Below are 27,893 nucleotides of genomic sequence, written 5' to 3' on the forward strand. Positions count from 1 at the left end.
ACACAAATATAAATATAATACATACAAGTTGTGTTTTAGTGCTATTGAATGTTATTTACAACTTGTCAGTGGTTTTTAACATTTTAAGGTTAAAATCACTACCAATAAGAACTTATTAGGAGTTGTAATTGATTTGTCAAAAATTATATAGAGGATATTTGTCGTTTTAGAGTGAATAACATATTTTATTTCATCGAGAAGCAAGAAAACTTATATTTTCACTGAGTACACAGATTGATGTCATTTTGATACGCCCACATGGTTGTACATTGTCTTTGCCCTGTCCGCCCACAGTTAATTTTTTGTGAATAGACTGCATTTATCATCCAATCTTATGTTGGTAGAAATTAGTGAGACAAAGGAGCCTACCGAATGTCAACATTTTCCATTAATTACTTCTAAGGTTATGACCTTTATTTTACTTTTTTGTAAAATCTTGTGAATTCTCTAACTCCATAAGATATCATCCATCAGAAACTTACCTGCATTGTTTAAATTATTGAAACAAAAAATCGTACTGAATTTCAATAATGTACGTCAATTGCAGCTAGAGATATGGTCCTTTGTAAAATCCTAACAAGAAGTTTGAAATTTATAATCCTAGTTCAAATTAATGGAACAAGGAAGCCCTTTGAATTTTGGCAAATTATGTTAATTACTTCTCAAGTTATGGCCCTTGTTTCCCTCTGTAGAATCTTGTGATGCTCTAACAACAAAAGTAATCATCTTACATGTATGACAGTTATATACACTAATAATACTGATGAATTTCAACAATTTCCTTTTAAGGTTCTTGTTTCACTTTGTTGAATATTATTAACACTCTTTAGAAGTTATGGCCCTTGTAACAATTTCTGATCATCATTTATAGACTTGTTGCTCAAGCTTTATGTCATATAATAAAGTATAAAGATTGTTCTATTTATTTATGTAAAGATCACTGGATGACTTACCTGCTGTGTGGCAAATTTTCATTGCTTGGCATCCCATTTTTCATACATTCGAACAGTAGGGTGGGCACCCTTTCCGCCATAGAGGCTGAACTCCTGAAAAGTGGGTTCCGGAGTTGTAAAATCATGAAGGCACTACTTTGATCATACTCTGGTCCCAAATTTGCTATGAAAGTCCATCCCTCAGCTACTATTTAAGTTTTAGTAAATGAAATGAAATGGGTTTAACGTTCTACTATTCTGCTCCTGACTGGGCTAATGAAGATGGAAGTTTTAGTAAATATGAACAGCATTGTTGAACTTCCTGGAATAACCCTTCCACCTTCATACATTCTGAGAGCCAAGAGTACATTATAAACAGGAATTGATTAGCAATCTCACATTTTATGGCATTTATTATATGTAATAATATACAATTGATTTGTTCAACAAGTGAAGAATGAGAATATCTACAATGACATACATATATACATATATATAAAATTTATAGCTAAGCAGATACTGGTGTAGGACAATCATATACATGTACAGCTTTGTCATCTGATACTGATACTACTCTTGTACCTGATCCATTATATTTGGCACACCACACCTGTTAACAAAATACCAAACAAAATATTACAATCCAACATACAATAAAATAGATTCTTTTCATCAATTGCTGTGTAAATATTTACAAATTATTGTTATTGTGTTATTAAATTAGTCTGCCATAAATTAAACAATCCGACACTTTCATATTACCAAAATTTTATCATCTCTCAAACATTAAAACTATATGTTCTATTTGATAAAGTTGTGGCTATTACTCATGATTTCAACTCTCTTTAGAAATTTATTCTTCATAATGTATTAAATTAGAAAAATACAAAGTGCTATCTATATTCTCTATAAAAACAATAATTTGAACAAAGTTTACCTGATCTGTATGTTCATAAAATGTATGTACACATTGTCTTGTACCAGCATTCCATACTTTAACTGTTTTATCTGATGACCTGAAATATATACATACAGTTTCAAATAATTCTTATATCATTTATTAACCCGTTTACCACAGGAACTAAGTAAAATGTAAGTACTTAGTGGTCTGTTCTGAGAACATTCCAATATGGACCGCTAAAGTCATGTGATCTCAGAACAGAAATTAGTGTACAGCATTTCATTCTGATAACCGCTTCCTACCTTAGCGTCAAACATTTTTCCTATTTTCAATAGCATTAATAAAAATTAAAAAAAACCAGTCAATCAAATTGCCTGCCATATTGTTTTCATGGTGTATCAGGAAAAATTCAGTTAATGCACAGTAGTGTAAATCAGGCAAATCTCTTTTGGGGCCTGGATCAGTTCCAAGAATGTTACATTTGTAACAACCTTGTGTAAACATAGTTTTATACATAAGATCACATATTAAACATACACTATGCAAGAGCTAAATCAGCCTATTGCAGGTCTTTCTTTAGGCCTGAAATGTTATATAAACTATTAATTAGACATTTATTAACAAAACAAGACCATAATCGACTCTTGATGGCATCGGATACTCGAGATTAAAACGGTTTGCCATTTAAAAATTTAATTTAAAAATGGGAAATTGAGGCTAAGTCCTGATTATACCAGTGCACTGGTTACCACTGTGCACGCATCTTGTCAAAACTACAAACAATGATAACTTGGCTGAGAATGAAGTAATTTAATGAAATTTTCAATATTTTCTTTTTTCATCATCTATTTTTGAATTATTATAGCAAGAATGACCAACATAAGCAGAAAATTCTCATCTTCGAACTCCATCAATTCATTCACCCAATAGACACCTACGCCAAGTGTGAACATTCTAACTCAATTAGAGTGAGAGTTATTGTGTTCCAAAGTCTTAATCAATCAATTTGCTTATCGCTCTGCTTACCCTGAGCAGAAAATGATCAGTTTGACAGACAGATGGACGAACCCATTTTAATAGTCCCCGGCTTTCATCGAACCCATTTTATTGTCCCCGGCTTTCATCGAAAGGCGGGGGACAAAAAACACAATGTTTCTGAACTATACATTATGGATAATTACCCTGAGATAAAATGTGTATTATCTGGACTAAATGCTGTACTTAAAACCCATGATCCATGACCTGATACTGTTCCAGCTAAGTTGGCATGTTGTCTGTAAAAAGAAAAATACACCAAAAATAGTAGATGAATCTAAATGTTCTAAAAACTAACACATTTTACTTTTTGCTTGGTACTGAAATGAATTTCTAATAATTTTTAGAGAGGAATTTATTTGAAGATGCAGTATACAACATAACAATGTGTGGATGGCTTTTGATACAGACTGCTTACAGAAACGGACCATGCAGTATACACATAAAAAGAATTTATTACATACTAATTATAATGGAAGAATTACGATCCAATCTCTTCATAATTTGTTTAACTAATGATAAAAACATAAAGTTATTGACTTACACATCATATATTTTTATCTGGCCATCGTCAGAACCAGTCACTAATAATTGAGAATCGGGTGAAAAACAGATAGATCTTATAGGCATAGCATGACCTGAAAAATAAACATAACAGTATTTACACACTTTCTACAACTTGTTAACAACTTCATGTAACAATGCCGTCTAAATTTCTTTGTCTTTTGCCTCAAAGCCATCAATGTCAGTTTAAAGGTGGGACAGGGTGCTGACTGGGCTACAGCCAGGGGGTCTAGTAGTATAGGGACCCTGAAATTTTCGCTATAAACATTTATTATGTTGTATATGTTTGTGCCAAATAAATCTATCTACCATGCGAGTGTGAAGTTCAATGATCAGAATATGCCCCCTTTTCACTGTCAATGCAGGGGCCCCAGTGACATTTTCAGCGAGGGGGGGGGCCCCATACAAGCTTAATCCTGATGCCACTTACCACTAGGCTCACCTCCTGTTAGAGAGGGATGTAGATTTTATATCAGGTTGATTAATTGACATGGAGATGTTTAATGTTATCTCTGCCATACTGTTGACGTGGGTGTATCATTATTCCAAATAAGGAGGTACATGCACTTTGTCAAGCGTACATTATATTTAGAAGATGGCAGTCACATAGAAATGTACATGTGTGATAATCTAATTGTTACACAGAGAAATTTCTCTCACCTTCTAGCGTATGTATTAATTTTCCAGTAGTCATGTCGAAAACATTTACAATTCCATCTAAGGCACCAGAAGCAATAAATTTTCCATTTGGACTCTGTAGAAAAAACACCAATACCAATGATAGTGAAAAATTAAAATAAATGCAATACTTCTTGTTCTATGTAATTCCAAATCATCCCTTTACCTGGTATTAGCTGATCTCTATGGGGAAAATATGATGCAAATTAGACCTTATAAATAATCATGAGTAGATTTGTCAGTCCAAACTGGGCTAAAAGAACCTTCAGTACAAGAAAACTTAAAATTTGACTGCACATAAACACATTTCTCTATTATATTGTTAACCAACAATTCCTTCTACAAATCTACATTATCACAGAAGATTTTTATACATAATATTGGTAGAAGTTTCATTTAATCATTTTGTAGACATGAAAGATGTAACATACATATGCTATACTCATTGTAAATTTTCCCCTTGTATCCATGGAAGTTTCTTTCCTTCCACTATCAACACCAAACAGGTTGACTTTTCCTGTATGACTACCTGATGCTAAAAATCTTGAATCTGGAGAGAAGGCAACTGTCCAGGCATCCACTAAAAATAATGGAAATATAACTAAATAAGATGTTACAAAGTAAATTTCAATCTTTTGTACATAGGTAATATACATAGTTTCTCTTTTACCGTAAAATTTGATGTGAGTCAAAAATAAAATGTTTATATCATTTTATATGTTTCGTGAAACAACAATCTGCCTTTACAGATAAAGCCGTTGTTGAAATGTAACTGAATTTGTGTTCCACTATCCACACAGTAAGCATGATTAAGACTAAAATTAGTACACAAGCTGATTACAACTTAACATTTCCAAACAAAAATTTAATCACATAGAGCTTGCTACATTACTAAGATCATCCCAACATCATTTTGGACAAAGTCAAAAAGGTGTAGTTTCTTTAACTTTTGAATAATTTGCAATGAACATAATCACCTGGACCAGCATCAATACTTTTAGCCAACTTTCCTGTCTCCAAATCCCAAACTTTGACATGACTGTCTAAACTACTTGTTGCTGCCACTAAATCAGGTATTAAGGATTAAACAATATTTTATGAACATCAATCTTTAGAAATTATCAATGTCAAAGTAACTCGAATTAAATGAATGTAATTCATAAAAGGATACAGGTTCCTGTTGGGTTGATATCCACTGATATAACTCCTAACTGATGTCCTTCTAAAATGAACCTCAAATCTAACCTCTCATCTCCCCTAAAATTCAAACAAAAAGTTTCTTTTATATTGTGCCTATAAAAGTAGAGTAGTATTAAAGGCATACATTGCATAAAAATAATTGTTACTTAGTCTTAATTAACCTAGGTAAAATGTCTTTGAGACAATAAACCCAGTTCCATTCACATATTAATATATATTTCAATCTCTTTTGTAGATGTAAAATGTGTACCAATAAAATTAAATGATCATTTACCATTTCCACACTTTGACTGTATCATCTATAGAACCAGTTACTATATTTTCTATCCCATCCTTTTCATTTTTACCCCAAGCACATGTCCATATGCTGTCTTTGTGGGCTGAAATAAAAAGATTAAAATTTATCAACCAATCATTAACAACGTTCAAAACGATACAAACTGTGTACTTGTAGTAGAGAGAGAGAGAGAGAGAGAGAGAAATGGGGTTTAACGTCCACTCAACACAAACTAGGTCATTTCGGGACTAACATACGGTTTAATTTCATTTCAATAATTCGCTTGCGCATAGGGGTCTTTAGCAGTGGGGGGAAACCAGAGGACCCGGAGAAAACCCACGAGGTTGGACAGGCGACCCTACTCCTTGTCACGTGTACTTGTAGTAAGACTGAGGTTTCAACTAGTGACAATTGGGTGACTTGACTAGATAAATAGATTTAATAATTAATCAGATCTATAGTTAGTTGTGGTACCTGTATTTAGAAGTTATGAGTGTAATAATTGCCCGTTTAAAAATGTCAAAACTTGCCTTGTTCTTGCTTGAATATAAGGGAATGCTGAAATATTAAACAAAGAAATGTGTGAATGGTAGTACAGTAAGCTATACCAAATAGTATTTTCAAGGTTTTCACCCCCAAATCTGTGTTTTTCTTATGAGATACGAGGTTTCTGAACATTTTTGTATTAGAACTGTGTGATTTACGAGATTTTGTATTCGCATTGCTAGAAATAAATTGAGTATAAAAATGAAGGGAAATCATAAGTATTGTATTATACCATTAACTTGCCGTTCCTACATATAGTGTTGTATGTAGGAACGGCAAGTTACGTGCGAATTTCAGCAACAGATAGGTGTAGATGCAACGTACATGTAGATCTAGAGTAGAAGCACAATATCTTGAGGAATATTAAAGGTCTAGATGTTCAGGAGGCTAAGTTAATTGAGGGATATTGTATACAGCTAGGTAAATACATTTATGTTTAAGGGGTAATTTACTTAAGGGATATGATACAAGGTTTGGTCACACGCTAATAAAATGAAAACTATTTATCGCAGAACTCTGATTTTTTTATGTATTTTATGTTAATAAATTAAGTTATGCAAAAAAAGTGATTTTCGAAACAAATGCTGACCTACGAGGTTTTGGAATGACAGTGACGATATATTAAATGGTACAATAACCATTTATCAAATATCTAAATATTGTTTGGTTTTATATAATTTTGTGCATGTAAATTTGTATGTTACCCTATATTTAGATTTCAATGACTTCTGCCAAGCCGTTTAGCAGAAGGGGACCTATTTTTAACAGCATGTTGTGTCGCACACACTAAGTCTAGCGAGGTAAGCAAGGTCTTATTTTCTCACTAAAATATTCCTTTACATTGTGCAGGCGTTCACAGGGATTGACACACAACCGTTTAGCTGTAAAAAGATGCCCAGTAAAATTGACTGGGGTTCGAACCTTTTTCAACAAGGATTCAATACGGCGGTTTCTGAACCTATGGGGCGAGTGTAATGAGACCTACGTTCAGCGCTGAACTAGGCCTACTACTACTGGTACTAATACTATGCCCCATGCTTCTGACTCCGTGACAGACAGAATAGATGATTTCACTGTTTAGCACTAAAACCATACAGTACCATATCAGGAACTCTTCGATATCACTACTTCAAAAGAAATCTAGTGAATTATGTAAAAAGTTATCAGTGGTTTTGGTTGCATAATATATTATTTGCTGGACTAGCTCGATGTGGGTGAAAGTGAAAGTAGAGATAAAAATACACAACAATCTATTTCTGGTATTGTAAAATCCTCTCAGGGGAATTAATAAACATGGTTAAAAATCGATAGTACATGAGCTTCACGGATGAGCTGCCCACAATATATTTGACAACATGAAATTATACATTGCAAAAGGCATTACTTACAACGCTCATCTTTCACCGGCATGTGCTTGTTTCTGTTTTGGAAAACGAAACGCGTCACCTAGATCAGGGGAGGTCACTCTAAACTATTTTTTAAATAGATTTCTATAAATATTGTTTTATTTTGTGTTAATACCCCGTAGATATTTAGTTTTGCGTTAATAAAACATGTTTCCTATGTACTTTAACCACTTTCTTCCATAATAAAAGATATGTAAAGAACAATATATAGATAAAATACGAAACTCCGAACTCAGGTGGCGCTGTTGTGTTATGGTGGTTGCCGATGTAAACAAAGATTCTGACAAAATTGCTGGGTATTTTTGGATCACAATAATCTTACAATATGTAAGGACTTGACACCTTATCCAAAATATCACTGACTATAATACGGATGATGAAATAAGTAATTCATTCGCTGATTGAAAATCAGCTGATGGATTCATGAAGTCAATCTCATGAATCAGAATAATTTATTGGATTTTGAGATTTTCCTTTTCAATTCAAGCCTTGACTTTCTAGAAGAAATGAGATAATAATGATATTCAGATTCATTCACACTACTATTCGACTCGGTCGGATTGTTAAGCTAGAGCACATCCTTTAAATTAAATTATCTTTCGACTTGCCTATCCAAATACACTGTTGACTGTTTTTAACAGAATAATCTGCTCCTTTCTGTGGAAAAAATTCCAATCAAGTTATCAAGTCTCACAAATCAAATTACTTTTTTTCAGGAGACATTACTTTTACTGTGCCTTATTTCCTGAACTGATGTGCCCTATACATAATAACTGATACATTTAGGCTCCTGCTTGATTAATAATAATACCTTGAATTGTTGTCCGATAAAAGAATTATCATATTTAGGCTAATTAGACAAACTAGATATGGTAACATGAAAAGGACAAATTTCATTCAAATTACTTCATTCTGAGCTAAGTTATCATTGTTTGTAGTTTTGACAAAATGTGTGCACAGTGGTAACCAGGGCACTGGTATAATCAGGACTTAGCCTCCCTTTCCCATTTTTAAATTAAATTTTTAAATGGCGAACCGTTTAATCTAGTTAAAATCTTGAGTATCCGATGCCATCGAGAGTCGATTATGGTCTTGTTTTGTTAATAAATGTCTAACTAATAGGCAGATTTAGCTCTTGCATAATGTATGTTTAATATGCAGATCAAATAAAGTGGTATGCCAAAGATTTACTAATATAATATACAGATTTAATAGTTTCCATTTCACTTTTCAGATTAGTTTTCAATATGTCTGATGGAGAAATAGACCCAATATTACCTGTTGTTGATATCAGTAATAATCGTAATAATTCTAGAAATGGGATCCGTGATAACGATGATGAAGATTATGATTCTGAATTTGAATCGAAGTAAGTACAGACTGTCACTATCTGTGTATCACTATGCAGTACAGCAACTAAATCAAATGATATGATGCAGTTCTATGAGTCGCTGGATAGATGTGGAAAGACAATTTACCCCAAAACTCCCCACACATCCAACGTGTGACACATACACTCTCTCCTCTGCTCCATTTTTATTAGCCTTGTGATCATTTCTTATTTTCTCCTTAGAACTGACGTTGTGTATATATATATTTTATCTCAGCCATTAAAACTTTTCTTTAAATTTCACGCTGAAATCTCACTATAGCGAGTCTGCTGAGAGAACTTGCTACATCTTCTCTTCTAAGAATCTGCCTGATGTCTGAAATTATGTTGCACAGATCTAGCGTTGTATATGCTTGGGTTTCGACTATCTGTTATTTAATTGGCCAAATATGACGTAATTAATTATAATGATTGGCTTAATTACGTGGGTACTATCCTTAAATAGACAATGGAATAGTCCTCACAATCACACAAGTGTTCTAGACAATAGAATTTATCCTTGGCCTTAGACCCCATGTCCTGTTATTTCACAATATTTCATAAACAATTTAATTTGACTTTTAAAAAAACTTACACCATAGCTAATATTTTGACAATGGAGAAAAATAAAACATGTATTTATCAGATTATAAATCATGTCCTCTGGTGGACTTAATATTTGCCTAATGCGATTTCGCATACTAACATCCCCACCAACGAAGGCCTTAGAGCCATAGCCAAAAGTATCATTACTAACAAACCAGACTGAAGAATCCAACTCACATACTTAATCGCACTACTCAAACTAGTACTTACCAAAAACAACTTTGTTTTTAACAACAAACATTACCTCCATATAGGAGGCACCAGCATGGGGACTAAAGTTGCCCCAAGCTTCGCTTGTTTTAAACCTCTAGTCTTCGTCCAGTTTATAGATGACATCTTCCTTATCTGGACACATGGATATTCTTAACTACAAGATTTCCTACAGCTGATGAACAGTTTTCATAAAACAATTAAATTCACAGCCAAACACTCTACGAATAATGTGTCCTGTTGAGACGCCATGGTAAGCTTTGATCACCACACAAAAAAACTCACATTTGACCTATTCTGCAAACCGACAGACACACACTCTTACTTATCCTACACTTCGTGTCACCCACCACATATAAAACACAAGGGACCGTATAGTCAATTTCTTAGACTTAAACATATCTGCTCTAAACCAGCGGATTACCAAAAACATGCAGACATCCTGGTATTATCTCAAACGGGGCTACCCAAGAGATACTATCCAATCAAACCGAAACAAATGCGATAATATTCAGAGGAAAACCCTCCTAAACACAAAAACCACACCGAAGGATAACAAACGTCCAGTTTTCATAACGGACTATAATCCAACTTCGGTCCACATCAGCAAGATCATCAGGAGTAACTGGCACATCCCCCATAGTTCGAAAGATTGCCGGACTGTTTTTCCACAACTCTGCCTTACAGCTTATAGACGCAACCCGTCTCTAAAAGATCTTTTAACTTCAGCAACTATTAAAGACCCCACACCCTTACCTCAAGTAAGTAGGAAAAGTTACAATTATTTAGAATCCACCTGTAACTATCACCAATGCAATTATTGCAATACGTTAAAAGGAAAGAAAACATTTTATTCTAGCAAAACAGGCAAATCCTATAATTGCCATAGCAATTACACTTGCCACAGCAATTACACTTGCCACATCAAAATGTTATCTACTTACTAACTTGCAACCTATGCCAAAAACAATACGTTGGTGAAACAAAAAGACTGGTTCGAATTAGACTGAAGGAACATTATGCTGATATTACCCACAAAAGAGACACCCCAGTTGCCTCCCACTTCCACCTACCGAGCCACTCTAGTCGAAACTTTGAATACCAAATAATTAAACAATTGGGTACCAATCCAGACCTCCAGAAATCTACAACCAATAGACGCACCATAGAACTTCATTGGATCATTAGATTGAAATCTTTTCAACCATACGGTATCAATGACAAAATCTGAACTTGGGCACCCCCCTCATTTTTCCTTTGTTTACCCTCCACTGGGTGCTCCAACTTTGGATTTTTTAGCCTACTAACCCTCTCACAGGGGCTGCACTAATCCCCTATTTCTAATATAGGGCCTACTCCTGTACGTATATGTTACCCGAACATTACATCACAATGGCCTACTTGACGTCATAGCAACCGCATTTCAAAACAAGATAGAAGCCTGCCACGAATGTGGAAAAGTTTATTCCAAAAGATTCAGTCACCTTCTGAGACATGCCAGGGAAAGGCATCATCCAACATTCTACGGGTGTGGAGACTGCGGTAACCAGTTTAGACGAAAAGAATATCTGCAGAAGCACCGGTGCAAAGGCAACAGACCTTTGGAAGAAGCCGAGAACTCAGCCATGGTAGCTGACCCCCTCCAAATAGCCATAGACAACACCATTGGAGAATTAGAACAAGATACCCCAACCACCACCTGCTCGACTGCCACAGTCGCAGCCATTTCCTTCCCTCAATAATTGGGATTTTGAAACTTCCCCGAACCTCATTGCAGGAGCGACATTTGGAAAAACAAAGATCCGCACTTGGATCAACTCTTCCAAGTCCCGCTGGAAACAACCTTAATAGATAGGACCCCTTTCTCAGATCCCAGTTATCGGACACTGATCTGTTTAATTCATCTATCATTTCGGGCTTGGGTTATGATTAATAAACCCTCATAAACTTATTTTTTATCGCTATGCCTTTTCTCTTTTCAATCCTTTATCCTTGGTCTCACTTAGACCCTTCCCTTCTGCTAACTCTCCTATACACACCCCTTCTAGTTTTGGTCAACTATATTACCCTGCCTTAAACTCCACCCGGACTTCTTAGGCCCTACTCCTACCTTCACTACCCGGTATAATCCCAAACCCTGTTAAACCCCGTTAAACCCCGCCTAAACTCAAACCCCGGGGAAATCTCACCGGGCTTTCCATACAGTATATATAGAACCCCACCAAGTGAGATAAATCAGTCTGAAGAGTTCGATTAGAACGAAACTATAGTCACTGCTAAAAGGGATAACTGACCAAATCGCCCATCTTTATCTACATTACCAAATAGTATTACATCTGTGCCATTATTCTTCACAGGGCATATAATCCTGCTCTACCCTTTCTCAAATACTGTACTGACATGCCTCAATATGAATTATATATGGCTGCTACTGCTACTGATAACCAAAAACAAGTAGGGCATATTAACATGCTAAACTTTATTCATGTTAGTTGCTTTTCACATGGTCATTTAATATCTTTCAAATTTCCATCAGGTTAAAACTGTTACTTGATAAAGTGTAGATCATATCCATCATGAAAAGATAGCTTATTACTAGATATTTAGTTTATTTCTTATGAAAGTGGTCAACAACAATTGATTCATTATTATTAACCCGTTAAATTTCAGTTCAGAATTAGATGAAGAAGATATTGATGAAGATAATAGAAATAGATCTAGTCCTACATCTCCAACTAGAAATAGAACAAATACTCCCCGACGAAAAGTTAAGACAGTCAATGGTAAAAAGATCAGCATTGATATGACCCCACCAGATCAAAAATTACATAATTGTATATTGAAAGCTAAAAAACTAGCAGCTAATAAAAAGGTTTGTTTCCATATGTAAATATCATAGTGACAAATAATAGCTAATTATTTTGTTTTGTAGAATACTAAACACTATAATAAAACTATTGAAAGAATAGTTTCCAATTACATTAAAGATACATTATGGGAGATTTTTATAGAGAGTTGGCCATTCTTGCTATAACAGTTCAAAAGTAGATGATGAAAGAAGAATATATTGAAAATTTCAGTCAAATTACTTTATTCTGAACATAGTTATCATCGTTGTAATATTTGACTAGAAATGGTAGTGAAATGTGCCTTCACCTTGGCCGATCGTTTGATTGACAGGCGTTAACTCCACCTACATATCTCGATTATCAAGTAAAGTTTTCAATGGCATGCGGAAACGCTCTACAGCGGCCTCGCTAAGTACACTCTATCATTTAGCCTCGATCTAACTGACGTATTCTCATCAGGGTGCGCCATATTTGGATTAATCAATAAGTGAAATCCTATTTAAATCCGAGCTGTAGCCGAGCCATCCGTGGGTCTACAGAATTGATTTTGGGCTTGTTGTTTAAATAAAGATCTAATGTATAATTTCTATAACATCTGAAGCCTAAATTAAGACTTGCAATAATCAGATTTTGCTCTTGCATAATGTATGTTTAAAGGACCACAATAATACAATGCCATCTCCTTCAACAATACATTCTAAATATCATTATCCTGGTTAGTATTTTATTATTAAGATGTTGTCTCCTATTTCTACCACATTATTGGGCAATCAGCTATCTCTTCGGTCAAGCATTCCTCGGTCTGACTTAGACAATTAACATTTTTGACTTCTACAAAACAGCTCAATGGATTTTGACAAAATTTGGTAGGTATGTTGTCAAGGTGGTGTTTTTTCACATTGGCTCAAATGAGCAGGGGCAAATTTAAACATACATTATGCAAGAGCTAAATCTGATTGTTGCAAGTCTTAATTTAGGCTTCAGATGTTATAGAAATAATAAATTAGATCTTTATTTAACCCGTTAAATGCGTAGGGCGTTATATAACGTCCTGGACAACTGCCACTCACCGTGTGTAGGACGTTTTTCGTCAAATTAATTACGCAATAGGGGGTAGTTAATGTTTTAAAAACTACGCAGTTAAGGGGTTAAACAACAAGCCCAAAATCAACTCTGTAGACCCACGGATGGCTCGGCTATAGCTCGGATTTAAATAGGATTTCACTTATTGATTAAATCAAATATGGCGCACCCTGATGAGAATACGTCAGTTAGATCGAGGCTAAATGATAGAGTGTACTTAGCGAGGCCGCTGTAGAGCGTTTCCGCATGCCATTGAAAACTTTACTTGATAATCGAGATATGTAGGTGGAGTTAACGCCTGTCAATCAAACGATCGGCCAAGGTTAAGGCACATTTCACTACCATTTCTAGTCAAATATTACAACGATGATAACTATGTTCAGAATAAAGTAATTTGACTGAAATTTTCAATATATTCTTTTTTCATCATCTACTTTTGAACTGTTATAGCAAGAATGGCCAACTCTCTATAAAAATCTCCCATAATGTATCTTTAAGTAATATTAAAAAGCCTTCTTCAGATCTGAACTGTTCAAATAAAGTAGCAACATCTGAACACAGTGTGCTCTTAAGCCAAATAGAATTGACCTTCTTCTGTCAAATTGTTATTTTGACCCATTAAATAGATGAAATTCTTCAGTTTTCTTATATGCCTACATTGAAATTTGTCGTTGCCTCCATCCATCAATCCTTTTGTTAGTCAATCTGTCACTCATTCATAATTACTTCATTGCTCAATTTATCCACAGATTAACTTTAACTTTATACAAAGTGTTCATGTTCATGAGATGATTTTCAGTATACTGGCTCTTTATCAATTTGAACTTGTGGACATTCTAGAGCCTAAAGTTATCTGATTGATTTGAAATTATAACATGAATTCCAATAACTCAAACAGTTTAAGATACAATCAATTAGGTTTTTACTAGTGATCAGTTTTTAGTATTATATAAATGCTCAAATTACCTACAAAAAAATAAATATGTAACATCTTTTGTGGACCTCTCGGACGTCTTAGCTGCTGTAGGTGTATGTTTAGTTTCTTGGCAACTAATCTCTCTTTTGTGGTTAATATTTGTAGTTTATTTATCTTTAATCTTGATGTCTTACAGGCTGATAAAGCAATACATGAGTATACAAAATGTTTGGCTTTATCAAGAATAGTTTATGGTAATAATCACTGGAAATATGCTGAGAGTCATGTTAATTTAGCAGAAGCCTATCTTGAATTGAAGGGTAAGTTCATTAATTACATTTCATCGGTAATTAAAATTAGACTATGTTTTGGGGGTTCTTTTTGGAAACACAATAATTTTGAATCTAATTGAGTGAGAGTGGTGAAACTTGGTGTATACGTGTAGTTTCATTAGATCCATACCTTGACTAAAGGGCATTTTCTGCTCAGGTTAAACATAGTGATAAGTAATTTGATTGCTTGATGCTTTACAAAAATCATAAATGTACTACTTCTAGACCAGCGATTTATGATGATCATCTATTTATTTTGGGATTAATGCTGAGGCCACACTATTCATTTGTTTAATGTAATTTCAGATTACACAGCTCAAGCAGAATATCATTCTGAAAATGCTAAGAATGTGATGTTACATGGAATTCACACAACTAGTACCCAGGAGGAAAAAGCAGACATTTATCATGTTCTGACAAGAATTTACTATACACTTGGAAAAACCTATACAAGTATGAAAAAATATCCTTTATAAAACACACAAGAAATTCAATAGACCGGTAAAGAGTTTGTTTTGATGTCTATGTACATACATACTATCAGTGTAGTTGTTGTATTATGTTGTTTTGGGGTTGTTTTTTTGTGTGGGGGGGGGGGGGGTGGAGGAGGGAATTTACATATTCTGTCAGCTAGAAGCTCTCTGATGAATTTATGTGTCAAGAAGACTTGTTTATATAAAAATTTATAGTCTATCTATGTATCTAATTATGCATCCATAACGGTATTTACATATAATGAAGCTGAACAGGCATTAACTAAGTCTAACAGAATAGCTGAAGAAAGAAGTATATTAAGTTGTGTAACTGTTGATCAAATGGATGAAATTAATCAAAATTTATCACTAGCCAGTGCAAGGTAAACTTACTTTTGAACTATGCCCGTGTAAATAATATCTGAAGGGTTGGTTGGCCGAATGTGAGAAGGAGTAGAAACACTTGTCCAACTTCTTGGGTTTTCTCCCCTGTTACCTCTATTGTTAAAGAGCATGCAGTTTAATAAACGAATGATATTACCATGTTAGTTCCAAGATGACCATGTCTCTGTATTAATATTGATGACTTTTGGAATTAAATATAAGAAGTGGAGTTTAATGACTTGTTTACACTTTAACTTTTTTTGAGACTATCACACTATTCACACGGTAATTTGTTTTGGTTACATGTAGTGATGGTCTGATATGGCACCTATCGGTTTTACCAATATCAGATATTGACAGCGAAATATATCGGGTGATACAGATACAATTACCGACAGTGGTGGATATAAAACTATTACCCATTAAAATATCTCGAATGGCATGATAATCTATGTGATTGTTAGTCGGGAAACGTATGGTACTATTTTACCGTGGATTCAAACACGAACGCTGTGTCAGGCTTCTTACACAATCCAAAATACACCCCATCTTTTATGAACTTAATTATTTTCTGTATCATTAATTAATAAAGTCGCGATTATCATATTTTAAGTGTTGATTACGATTTAATTCCCAAAAGTGATCAGCACCTGTATGTCTATAATAGATGTCAGAATGGTTCATGCTGTAATGAATGATACATCAAAGTGATAGCTTCCTGACCTGTCTGTCAACAGGGGCAATCAAGTGACATTCTCCTGCCATTTCTAGAACTATAATTAAAAATAAAACATCTAATGGGAATTAATTTGTAGGTAATTTTATTAATTAATAAAGTATGATCAATATTATGATTTATTATTTGTTGATACAAATTATGTAAAAAAATTTAAAGTAACCTAGCATAACAATACAAATCACTAAATTAATTTTTAATTTTTATCGGCATCTAAAAGTCGGAATGTCTGACAATTATCACGTGTCATCAAAAGAATATCCCCCCCCCCCCTTTCATCCTTCATTCCAATCAGGCGTAAACCATGTGATATTTTCCCACCTTATCCAAAAGTTATACTCATTATGATAGTGTGCAGACAATAACAGCAGTGAACTAGGTAAAACGAAGGAAAAAATGTCACGAAGTAGTAAGATTTGGAACAATTTCCCGATAAGTGCAGGGATCAAAGTAAGGCTGAATGTAAGACTTGCAACACTTCATATACCAGTACGTTATGCAATGATAAACCATTGTTGACAGCTTTAGTTTTATTATCGTGAATCATGATAGACAAATAACTATTGTGAGGACTTTTGTTTATTTCATGGTTAATAAATTTGTTATTACTTATCAGAAACAATTTAAATAAAAAATTCAATAGCCTTATTAGGTATTGTTCTAGTTTGTGATCTTGTAATATCAGCATGCATTGAAAACAGATCAGATCCGCGACGTACTGACTGTGTTCTCCAATTCTATGATTTTGATCATCATGCAATTGGCTTATTACCTATTCCAATCAAAAGTTTTATCGGGTGGACTGTTGTACGTTAATGGTATTCTAAAAAAATCACATTCAAACAGTGTGTGAATAAGGATTTGAAAAATAATGGAGGCCGGTAAGGATTTTGTACTGTTTATTCCCTCCTTTTTACGGCCCCTATGAGAGTCTTATATTACCGGTACGTCTAAATAGCAATGCACACGGCAACCGATATATAAAAAATTTATTTCGGTTGCCGTGCGGGTGGCTATTTAGATGTACCGTGTGTCAAGCAAAAGTAAGGCTGAATGTAAGACTTGCAACACTTCATATACCAGTACATTATGCAATGATAAGCCATTGTTGACAGCTTTAGTTTTATTATCGTGAATCATGATAGACAAATAACTATTGTGAGGACTTTTGTTTATTTCATGGTTAATAAATTTGTTATTACTTATCAGAAACAATTTAAATAAAAAATTCAATAGCCTTATTAGGTATTGTTCTAGTTTGTGATCTTGTAATATCAGCATGCATTGAAAACAGATCAGATCCGCGACGTACTGACTGTGTTCTCCAATTCTATGATTTTGATCATCATGCAATTGGCTTATTACCTATTCCAATCAAAAGTTTTATCGGGTGGACTGTTGTACGTTAATGGTATTCTAAAAAAATCACATTCAAACAGTGTGTGAATAAGGATTTGAAAAATAATGGAGGCCGGTAAGGATTTTGTACTGTTTATTCCCTCCTTTTTACGGCCCCTATGAGAGTCTTATATTACCGGTACGTCTAAATAGCAATGCACACGGCAACCGATATATAAAAAATTTATTTCGGTTGCCGTGCGGGTGGCTATTTAGATGTACCGTGTGTCAAGCAAAATAATGATTTGTTCTCAACTCGGATAATATTTTAAAGGTATACCAAGTCGTTTTGAACAGTATCAGCAAAATGGCCGTGTATCGACTGATACCGATTTCTCCCGATGGGCCACTTATCTGTCAATTACCGATGTTGAAACTGATTATTGGACCATCACTAGTTACTTTTCCCAATTCACACATGCCATGGCATCTTTTAAGTGTTCTTTTATTTGTCTAGAAGACTTCAGATTTTTTTCACAATCAAATAACTAGACACACTTTCCTTGTCAGCTTGGCAAGCTAGAGCCTCTTCTGACAAATGAAGACCAGGCTTCAAAATTGAAGGTTCTTGCAGTTCATGATGGGATTCGATTCTGGAACGTTCTATTTATGTGACCAGGGTCTTAACCACACAACCACTGTGGCCCTATTTTTGGAAGGAAATTGATTTTGATTTTTTGTTTCATTTTGGACAGGTTACATGGTAAACAGAAGAAGTATGCTCTAGCTAGTGCTGATTATGATAAAACATTAGAACTTATGAAAATAAGATATGGTGAAGATGCCTTACAGTTAATACCTGTTTATCAGGAATATGGAAGAATATCCTTTATTTTGAAAATTTGTAAACTGTGAAACTATATTTGTATGTTTATTAAATGTCGTCCTATTGTCTTGTTAACAGTACCACAATTAAGGGTAGATTTGGAAAGGTACCAAATTTATCTGATTTGAAAAGTCAAATTTACCCCATCCTTTCGATAGAAATACCAAAAGTTACTCCAAAATATACTTTTAGAGATTCATATGGTTGGAGAGGGTTAAGTTGTACTTTTTGTCTGTTTAGACATGTTCCACTAGTTTAATGTGTCCATTTTTGTCAGAAAATGCATATATTTTACTTGTTTATGGAAGGTCAACTTATTGCTGTTGCTTTTAATTTCCTTGACCACCCAGGACTTAGAACAAAGTAAAGGTCGACATGCCAATCATGATAAGGCTATAGAACAGTTTCTACAAGCACATTCTATAGCATCAAGTCAGTAAGTATCAATTAAATGTAAGAGTGAATAATGATAAAAAAATATTTCTAATATCTTGAGAAAGTTAACATTTAAAACTACTAGTCTTCAAAAAATTTTAAAACTACTATTATCCGTGATGGATAATGGCTGAAGACTGTCCATTATGTAAATTGAAAGAACAACTGAGGGGCATTAGCCCCGAAGTTTTTCTTTGTATTTACATAATGGACAGTCTGAGGCTATTATCAAACTTAAAACATAGCACCATAGAGATACAAATAATGGATATTTTTCTAAAACAACAAGCCATAAAATAATGGATATATTCTTAAAACAACATGCACATGCTCATGAATGCATGTGACAAAACACTCTAGTCATACAATGCAAGCATACACAGACAGTCCAAAATATTCTACATGAAGACGACATGTTTACAACACAGTCGAAAACAAATATTAATAATGAGAATATATGTGATAAGCATTTGGCTACTGATTGTCCCCCGCCTTTCGAAGAAAGCAGGGGACTATTAAAATGGGTTCGTCCGTCTGTCTGTCCGTCTGTCTGTCCGTCTGTCTGTCCGTCTGTCCGTCCGTCTGTCTGTCCGTCACACTTTTTGGGACACAATAACTCTCTTCCTAATTGAGCTAGAATGTTCAAACTTGGTGTATGTGTTTATTAGGTCAATGCCTTGATGGAGTTCGAAGATGAGCATTTTCCGCTTAGGGTAAGCAGAGATAAGCAATTTGATTGGTTGATGCTTTGGGACATGATAACTCTCTTCCTAATTGGGCTAGAATGTTCAAACTTGGTGTATGTGTTGATTAGGTCAATGCCTTGATGGAGTTCGAAGATGAGCATTTTCCGCTTAGGGTAAGCAGAGATAAGCAATTTGATTGGTTGATGCTTTGGGACACGATAACTTTTAATTGAGCTAGAATGTTCAAACTTGGTGTATGTGTTTATTAGGTCAATGCCTTGATGGAGTTCGAAGATGAGCATTTTCCGCTTAGGGTAAGCAGAGATAAGCAATTTGATTGGTTGATACTTTGGGGCACGATAACTCTCTTCCTAATTGAGCTAGAATGTTCAAACTTGGTGTATGTGTTGATTAGGTCAATGCCTTGATGGAGTTCGAAGATGAGCATTTTCCGCTTAGGGTAAGCAGAGATAAGCAATTTGATTGGTTGATGCTTTGGGACACGATAACTTTAGTTCTAATTAAGTGAGATTGATGAAACTTGGTGTATAGTTTCATTACAGTAATACCTTGACTAAGTTTGATAATGAGCATTTTCTGCTCAGGGTAAGCAGAGCGATACGCAATTTGATTGGTCGAGACTTTGGAAAACAATAACTCTCCTACTTTGATTGTTAGACTATAAGTAAAGATATACTGTTTGATTGTTCAATACTTTGTAAAAGATAATTTGTGATAAATTTATATGTGTCCTCTAATTATTTTCCTATTTCGGCGGGGGACATCAGCCTCACTGTTGGCTTGTTACATTGGTAATGTACTCGATATGGAAGAGAATAGCCGTAAAAATTGTGATGTTCTTGATATGGGGGATAATAGCCGTCAAAAGTTGTGATGGAAAGGCTGCTCACGAGAATGATTTAGATATTGATAATTTTCTTAATACTGTGGTTAATATGGAGGGTACTGGCCGTCCCAATTTTGATTTAAAATTTAATATATACTCTGATATAAGTGACAGTGACACAGTATCAAAGGGACAAACCAATTCACGAAATTCAAACTCAACTGTCATTATGGTGTAACGGTGATATATTTGAACGTTTTTTTTATAATCGGATAGAAATTGTGACCTGCATAGTTCCACAGGCTCAAAACACGTTTTTGTGTTCAATCCGGGGCCATAATCCAGGAAGTTACGGTCCGATATGCGCCAATATTGCAAGGAATCGAGATCTTTGGGTTCAGTTTCATCAAAATGGGCTAATAATTGTGACCTCTAGAGTGTACATTCAGGGGTTATAATCCATGAAGTTACGATCTCATACAAGCCAATATTGAAAGAAAACGAGATGTTTGGGATATAAACCTATATTTCAAGTTATGACCTGTAGAGTGTCCACAAAGAAGGTGTGAAAATGTGGGCGTATAGAAACGTATCATCGATCTAGTGCCAAACGTACTATTAAACGGAGAAGTGACATATAACGGACGGATTTAAGTGGAATTCTTTATGTAGACAAACACGTGAAATCAACATTCGGCCATGTGACATTTCAGTAACTATGAGGTTTTAAAGTAATTTGATTTTTTGTAATTTAATTTGTTCAGAGAATAAATTATCCCAAAATACATGTTCATTTTTCAGATACGTGTCTACTATTGGTATTTTCTTAAACAATCGTCTATTATCTATTATTTATAAAACTGTCCATTATTTATTGAAAATAATGGACAGTTTTATAAATAATAGACGATTGTTTAAGAAAAGCGTACATTCTCCTATATAATGGTTAAAAACATCAAAGGGTGATGTCATATCTATGTTTTAACTTATATTATTATTGTAATCACAGAAAATAACACCTGATCGGTTTTAAGTTTACCAGATTCCAAACAAATAAAACCATTTAGGGTATGTTCTTGAAGCAATGGGAATGTTATATTATTTGTTCTGTTCATATTTGACCATTTCTCATTCATAACACAATACAATCTGATGAACGCCACTGTTCTTTAGCTTAAACTGTATTTATGTGAAAACATATTTCTGTTATATTTAAGTAATATTTTGTTAATTCTAGTTATAAAGATGGAAGTATGCAGTCTGTTGATACTGCTTTATCTCTAGCTCAAGCTTATGCTAATACTGGCCAAGATGAGGCAGAAGGTAAAACTACTACTTGCAATTCACTTCTTTTTTTTTTTGCATCTAGTTAGTACAGTTTATTATGATTCCTGGAATGATAACAAGAAAATAAATGTAATTAATTTCATATAATATACTAAAAATAGCCGTAGACTTTGACAATTACCAACCATCAAGATACGCCAACATTTTGCAAGAGATGGATAGAGAACAAGCTTCAAACAAAAGCGATTTTTCGTACAATGCGGGGCCATAATCCAGAAAGTTATGGTCTTACATGCACAAATATTCGAAAGGGACTGAGATCATTGGGATATAAAGATATATTTTAAGTTTTATCTAAATCAGATAAAAAATTTGACCTCTAGAGAGTCTTCAACCTTCGTATTACATACTTTCACACAATTTGCGTACAAAGAGTGGCCATTTTGCCAGGCAGTTTTGTTTCAATTTTCCCAAAATCAAATCTATAGAGAGTGTTGACAAGAATCATGAACAGATGGATGGATGAACAGCGATGCATATATATAACAAACATCCCTCTTAATAAGTTGATTAATATGGCTGTATTTGGTCAATTACATATAAAATTTGTTTATTTCTTATAGATTCTGCTAAAAGTTATCTAAATGAATGTGTTGCCAACTGTACTATAGTGTATGGACCACATCATGCAAAAACATTAGAAGTTCAAGATGAGCTTGCCCGTCTACTGATTAGGACAGACAATCAAGAGGTAACTCAGATATAAATCTAATTTAATAATTGGATTCAGTACAATGAATCATTTGTTGAAATTGACCATTTTAATACATTCTGTTGATATTTTAGATTTTATTAGGATAATTGGAATTTGTTTTTATTTCTTAAATAATCTTTTTCAGGAGGCAATGAGTATACTGAAATCCAGTATAAATCCCAAAAGTGAAGTGTTTGGAGATTACTCGGAGTCTGTGTCTGACACATATAAACTAATGGCATCAGTCCACTTATCTCAGGGCAATTTAGAGAAAGCTCTTAAGGCTTACAAAAAGGTCAGTTTATATTTAATGTACATTTAGGAGCTGATATCTATTAAAGAACCATTGTATGTATTTATTGTGGACTAATTTAATTCTAATCATTTACTTTCTCCAGAGATTTCAAAAGCAATGTACAAATGTATTTCGTCTGAGTAAATTCCCTTGGGTGAGAAGAGCCTGAGATGAATGTATTAATGTCAATATGTTACCAATTACTTATTCTAAGAATAGGGCAAACAAAGATATCTGTCACAGTAGATAAAGTCCTATCCATTTAATACAGTACACAAAGCAACATTAGAGACCTCACTGGCCAACTGTGTAAATTCGATTTATAAGTTTTTCTCAAGTCTGGTTGAGATTAAGATTTATATAGTCATTATGTGAGAATTAAAATTACACAAATGGGTCTCTATTTTGGGATAAACATTAAGAAATCAATAACTTTGAAAACCCTTGAAAATACCTTGTGTCTTCTATACTAGAAATTTGATTTACACATAATTTGTCCCTGATAATCTTGAGACCTATGATGACATTAGTTTATCATTATACATCCACATCCACTGTGGACATATTATACTGTCAACTATGTCTGGTTTCCTCCCACTGCTTAAGACCCATAAGCATTAGTGAATTATTGAAATAAAATTGAACCATATGTTAGTCCTGAAATAGCCTCGTTTGTGTCGAGTGGACAATAAACCCCATCCCTCTCTCTCTCTCTCTCTTTCTCTCTCTCTCTCTCTAGAGTATAAGGAAGAATCCTATTGAATTAAACAAATTTTATATTGTAAATTTTCAAATGTATAATGGCCAAGTTATTTACAGTTCATATTTTGACTTATATATTTTAGAACAGCTAGTTGATTATAGAGTTTTTAAAACTTGCTCTGTGGTATTTGTTGACAATGATTTTAGATTGACAGACGACTTTGTTGCTGGTGGACAAGTGCCCCGTCTATATTTCAAATTTCTTTATTGAGTTGAATAACTTTCCTATTTGATTACAGTGTTATGGTATTGAAACTTTGGTGTTAGGAAAAAATCATAAAAAGACGAAAGAATCTCTAAAAACAATGGAAATACTGATGTCGTAAGTATTTCAAATTGCCAAGAAACTCATATTATTTTCTGAAAATTATACTAAATATTCTGTATACGTATATTTGTGTACATCGATAATTATAACTGTGATAACACCGTATTTCTTCTTTCACTAAAGTAAAACATGCTAGATGATTTTCAGTGTTGTGAAACTTTCCGTTCCAGAGTTATTCCCCTATTGCCAAAAACCTTGTTAACACAATAGATTCTATAGTTTTTAACAGATTGTTTTCAAATGTGGTGGGAAGTATTGAGGTCATGAGAGAATGAACCGTATCAATTTTCAGCCATCTGTGACTTTCTGTTCTGGAGTTATCCTCCTTTGCTGAAAACCTTGTGAATGCAATAGGGGCTATAGTTTTTAACAGATTGTTTTCAAATTTGGCGAGAAGCATTGAGGTCATGAGAGAATAAACCTTTTTGACTTTCAGTGTTGCGTAACTTTTCGTTTCAGAGTTATACCTCCTTTTCTGAAAACCTTGTAAACGCGATAAAAGCTATAGTTTTCGACGGATTCTTTTGAACGTGAGAGGATGTACCCTATCTATATTCAGCTTTCCGTGCCTTTCTGTTCTGGAGTTATGTCCTCTTTCAAAAAATTTGATTTAAGTATTGGGGTCATCGATCCAAATTGATATTCATAATCCGCTGCCTTTTATTCCTGTGCTATCCCTTTTTGCCAAAAAAGTGTGATCACCATAGAGGTCAGGTTTTTAACATATTAGATTTCTTCAAGGATTCTGAATCCTTACCAAATTTGCTCAATATCCATGCTTTGCGTGGCTATCTTTCCAGACCTGATATAACACTATCAGTACTATTATAATAACAAGAAAAATAAATGAAAGTGGGCTTATATTTATTTGTACTACAAATGATTTACATTTTATTGCTTATAATGTAATAAACTCAAATAGAATATTTTGCTTATTTTAGGAGTCCTGGTATGTCATCAAAATTTGTATTAGACAAAGCTGATGAATTACAGAAAAGACCTAGATTTAACAGTGTAGTTAACACAAATCAACCTATAGGTTTTAAACCACAGTGAATCAAATGTTGTTTTTTATATTTTGAAACAAATTTAAATTATTACAAATTGTCCAGTAGTGTACATATAGATAAAGCTAAAACGTAAGTACATTGACATTGTAAATATCAGATGTCAATTGCAATTTGTTTAATTTCATTTAATGTGGTACTCGGGTAACGTTTGATAATCTGACATATTTTCTTTGAAGCGGGAATTCAGAAGATCACGTGAACTGACTCGACTAATCAAATTTTGTGAGAAATTATGGTAAGATGTGTCTATATATGGTGGTCGGTTTAGCGATACAAACAATACTTACTTACTGAACTCATTTGTGGTGGAAAGTAGATCAGACTTGAATCATATAAATAAACAAAACAAAATTTAACGTACCAAATTTAATTAGATTATTAACATCTATCAAAAAGGTATGGTTATATGCCTTTCATCATAGACATGTAGGAACCTTTAAGATAAGGATTGCTGTACAATTGCTGACCAAATTTATTGATGAAAAATGTACAACAATAGAACTTTTGTCTGAAACATATCTAATTAATGCCTGTTAATTTTGCCTGAGAATATGTATTGGTTCTTTATTGTGTCATAATACCTTTAAAATACCTGAATGTGAGCTAAATAAAGGCATTGCATAACATTGAAATTGTAACAAAGTTTTTATTAGATCTGGACAAGAGAGTTGTTGCCTGGCAACTCATGTCTGATTAAATTGGTGAGATTTAAACAAATGTTTTTCTGTGATATAATTTATTTATTTAATTTAAACATAATTACTTTTAATTGTAATATATGTGTATGTAGATGTATATTGTTAAATAATGTATTTTTATGGAGGCTATAGCATTTAAGAAAACACTTAATTGTTAGAATGTGATAAATTACAATGTCATTCCATTTTTACGTAACAAGAAAAGTACACAAATGTATTTGAAATAAATGTAATACATAAATTAAAAATTATATGAATATTTTCTTCCTTAAAAATAAATTATAAGCTTACCTTTATAGGTTTTCTAATCCCCTACTTGTATATCTCCGATTCACTACTAGAGTATGCAATATGCATTATAGGTCCTGGAGGAGTTTGAATTTGAACACAGTTTTTTTGTACCAGTAATTTGTAGAATTACTGTACTCAAAAACAGCTTGGTAATACAATAAATGCAGAATTTTGTATCCAATTTTGATAAAACTTGATATATATGCTATATCTAGTATGTTAATATATATTAAAAATAATACATGTAGCTTATTAATGCACTGAAGTCAAACTCAAATATTTCTCTGAAATAAAAAATTATTATCATGGGGAAAAAGACTAAGACTGTATGATTCTTGTGCCATCCCATAAATCATCAGTGCCATAAAGGCAAAAGTTGTGATCAAAGTACCAATTTCTTTTCTTTTCTTTCTTATATATGGAGTTGAAATCACTCTAAATCTCATCGACACCATGTAATTATCAAAGTTTTATTGGTGAAGGGCCCAGATATCCTCCCTTCTTGTTCTAGTCCTCAGATTGGCTGTCTGAGGCATCTGTTCCTTAATCTGAAAGCAAGGGATATTATAGGCTGGGGCCAGATAAAGAGCTCTGCATCTTGTGCAACTGAATTTTAAAATTCATTAGTACCGGTTATTGATTATAACAAAATTAAATCAAAATATTATCCCCTTAATCCTCGTGTGGCGTATAAAATATGATTTTGAATATGAAAATTAATTTCCAATCTCTACAAAAAGATACTAAACAATGAGACAATTTTACATGTACCTCGACATGTCATAGGGTGTATTGACACGTGTACGTAAAGTTGATGTCTGGGATAATTACAAGGCCATAATTCCTACATTCCTCATAGATTATAACATGTAGTGTAATATCAGATAGATGTAACTTTTGACTTAATCAATAACCAGCGGTTACCAGGCAAGATACGCCCACATTTTGCAAGAGATGGACAGATTACAGGCGCGGATCCAGTGGGGGGGGGGGGGGCAGGGGGTCCGGACCCCCGCTCAGGCTTGAAAATTTGAAGGGTCCGAGAAACTTAAATCTAAAAGCCTGAATCTGACCCAATTTCGAGTTTGTATACATTGGGTCAATTCAGGTCCCGAGTTACACTCGTGTTAAGGTTGTGTTGTAGTGGTGTATAACTGGTGTTCTTTTTAGTGCCTTAACCTGAGCCCCTCGATTTAGCACTAGTGTTTACACCAGTGTCTAAACTAGGTTATTACCAGTGTTAACACTGGTGGAAAATAAAAAGGACCTATAACACTAGTGTTATCTTTAAATGTTGCACTGTGTTTTTGTCTTCCGTTATTTGGATGAGCTGCCCAACTAAAATAAAACAGCGGTTGCCAGGCAAGATACGCCCACCCAACTTTTGCACGAGATGGATAGAGAACAAGCTAAAAACAAGTCACTTTTCGTTCAATCAGGGGTCATAATCCAGAGAGTTATGGTCTGAAATGCGCAAATATCGACAGGGACTGAGAACATAAACATTTATTTTAAGTTTCATCAAAACTGGATAAAAATTGTGACCGCTAGAGTGTCCACAACCTTCATATTACATACTTTTACACAATTTGCGTACAAAGAGCGGCCATTTTGTCAGGCAGTTTTGATCCGATTTTCACGAAATTGGAACTCAACCGTCATGAGAGTGTAACGGTGATCAATTTATAAGGTTTTTTTTAAAATTGGATAAAAAAAATT

General features: G+C 34.0%; 2 protein-coding genes across 2 annotated transcripts; one reads left to right on the forward strand and one right to left on the reverse strand.

The window, feature by feature from the left end:
• Nucleotides 1-1,327: 1,327 nt before the first annotated feature.
• On the reverse strand, nt 1,328-7,614 carry LOC126816356 (SKI8 subunit of superkiller complex protein). The gene is made up of 11 exons (XM_050542799.1): nt 7,522-7,614; nt 6,118-6,145; nt 5,585-5,690; nt 5,282-5,367; nt 5,088-5,174; nt 4,542-4,690; nt 4,093-4,186; nt 3,413-3,506; nt 3,015-3,107; nt 1,870-1,948; nt 1,328-1,542 (listed from the first exon to the last, which is right to left on the reverse strand). Exons 1-11 carry the CDS (start codon nt 7,528-7,530, stop codon nt 1,441-1,443), a joined length of 927 nt encoding a protein of 308 aa, XP_050398756.1. The 5' UTR covers nt 7,531-7,614; the 3' UTR covers nt 1,328-1,440.
• A 117-nt stretch (nt 7,615-7,731) lies between these two features.
• On the forward strand, nt 7,732-26,173 carry LOC126816354 (tetratricopeptide repeat protein 23). Its single transcript, XM_056100023.1, has 13 exons — nt 7,732-7,866; nt 8,774-8,908; nt 12,395-12,596; nt 14,769-14,892; nt 15,211-15,367; nt 15,635-15,760; nt 18,591-18,717; nt 19,075-19,157; nt 21,927-22,012; nt 22,600-22,727; nt 22,876-23,025; nt 24,027-24,109; nt 25,057-26,173. The coding sequence occupies exons 2-13, from the start codon at nt 8,787-8,789 to the stop codon at nt 25,169-25,171; spliced, it is 1,503 nt and encodes a 500-aa protein (XP_055955998.1). The 5' UTR covers nt 7,732-7,866; nt 8,774-8,786; the 3' UTR covers nt 25,172-26,173.
• The last annotated feature ends 1,720 nt before the right edge of the window (nt 26,174-27,893 follow it).

The sequence above is a fragment of the Patella vulgata genome, chromosome 3 (genome assembly GCF_932274485.2).
Source record: "Patella vulgata chromosome 3, xgPatVulg1.2, whole genome shotgun sequence".
NCBI lineage: Eukaryota > Metazoa > Mollusca > Gastropoda > Patellidae > Patella > Patella vulgata.

Bases quoted from the DNA above. Each gene is read 5' to 3' on its own strand.
- LOC126816354 (XM_056100023.1), top strand. From the start codon at position 8,787: ATGTCTGATGGAGAAATAGACCCAATATTACCTGTTGTTGATATCAGT. The intron at 15,368-15,634 runs ATATCCTTTATA...AACGGTATTTAC, and splicing joins ACCTATACAAGTATGAAAAA to ATATAATGAAGCTGAACAGG. The intron at 19,158-21,926 runs GTAAGTATCAAT...TGTTAATTCTAG, and splicing joins CATTCTATAGCATCAAGTCA to TTATAAAGATGGAAGTATGC.
- LOC126816356 (XM_050542799.1), bottom strand. The intron at 5,691-6,117 runs GCAAGTTTTGAC...TTTTTATTTCAG, and splicing joins TATATTCAAGCAAGAACAAG to CCCACAAAGACAGCATATGG. The intron at 5,175-5,281 runs GTATCCTTTTAT...TACCTGATTTAG, and splicing joins TATCAACCCAACAGGAACCT to TGGCAGCAACAAGTAGTTTA.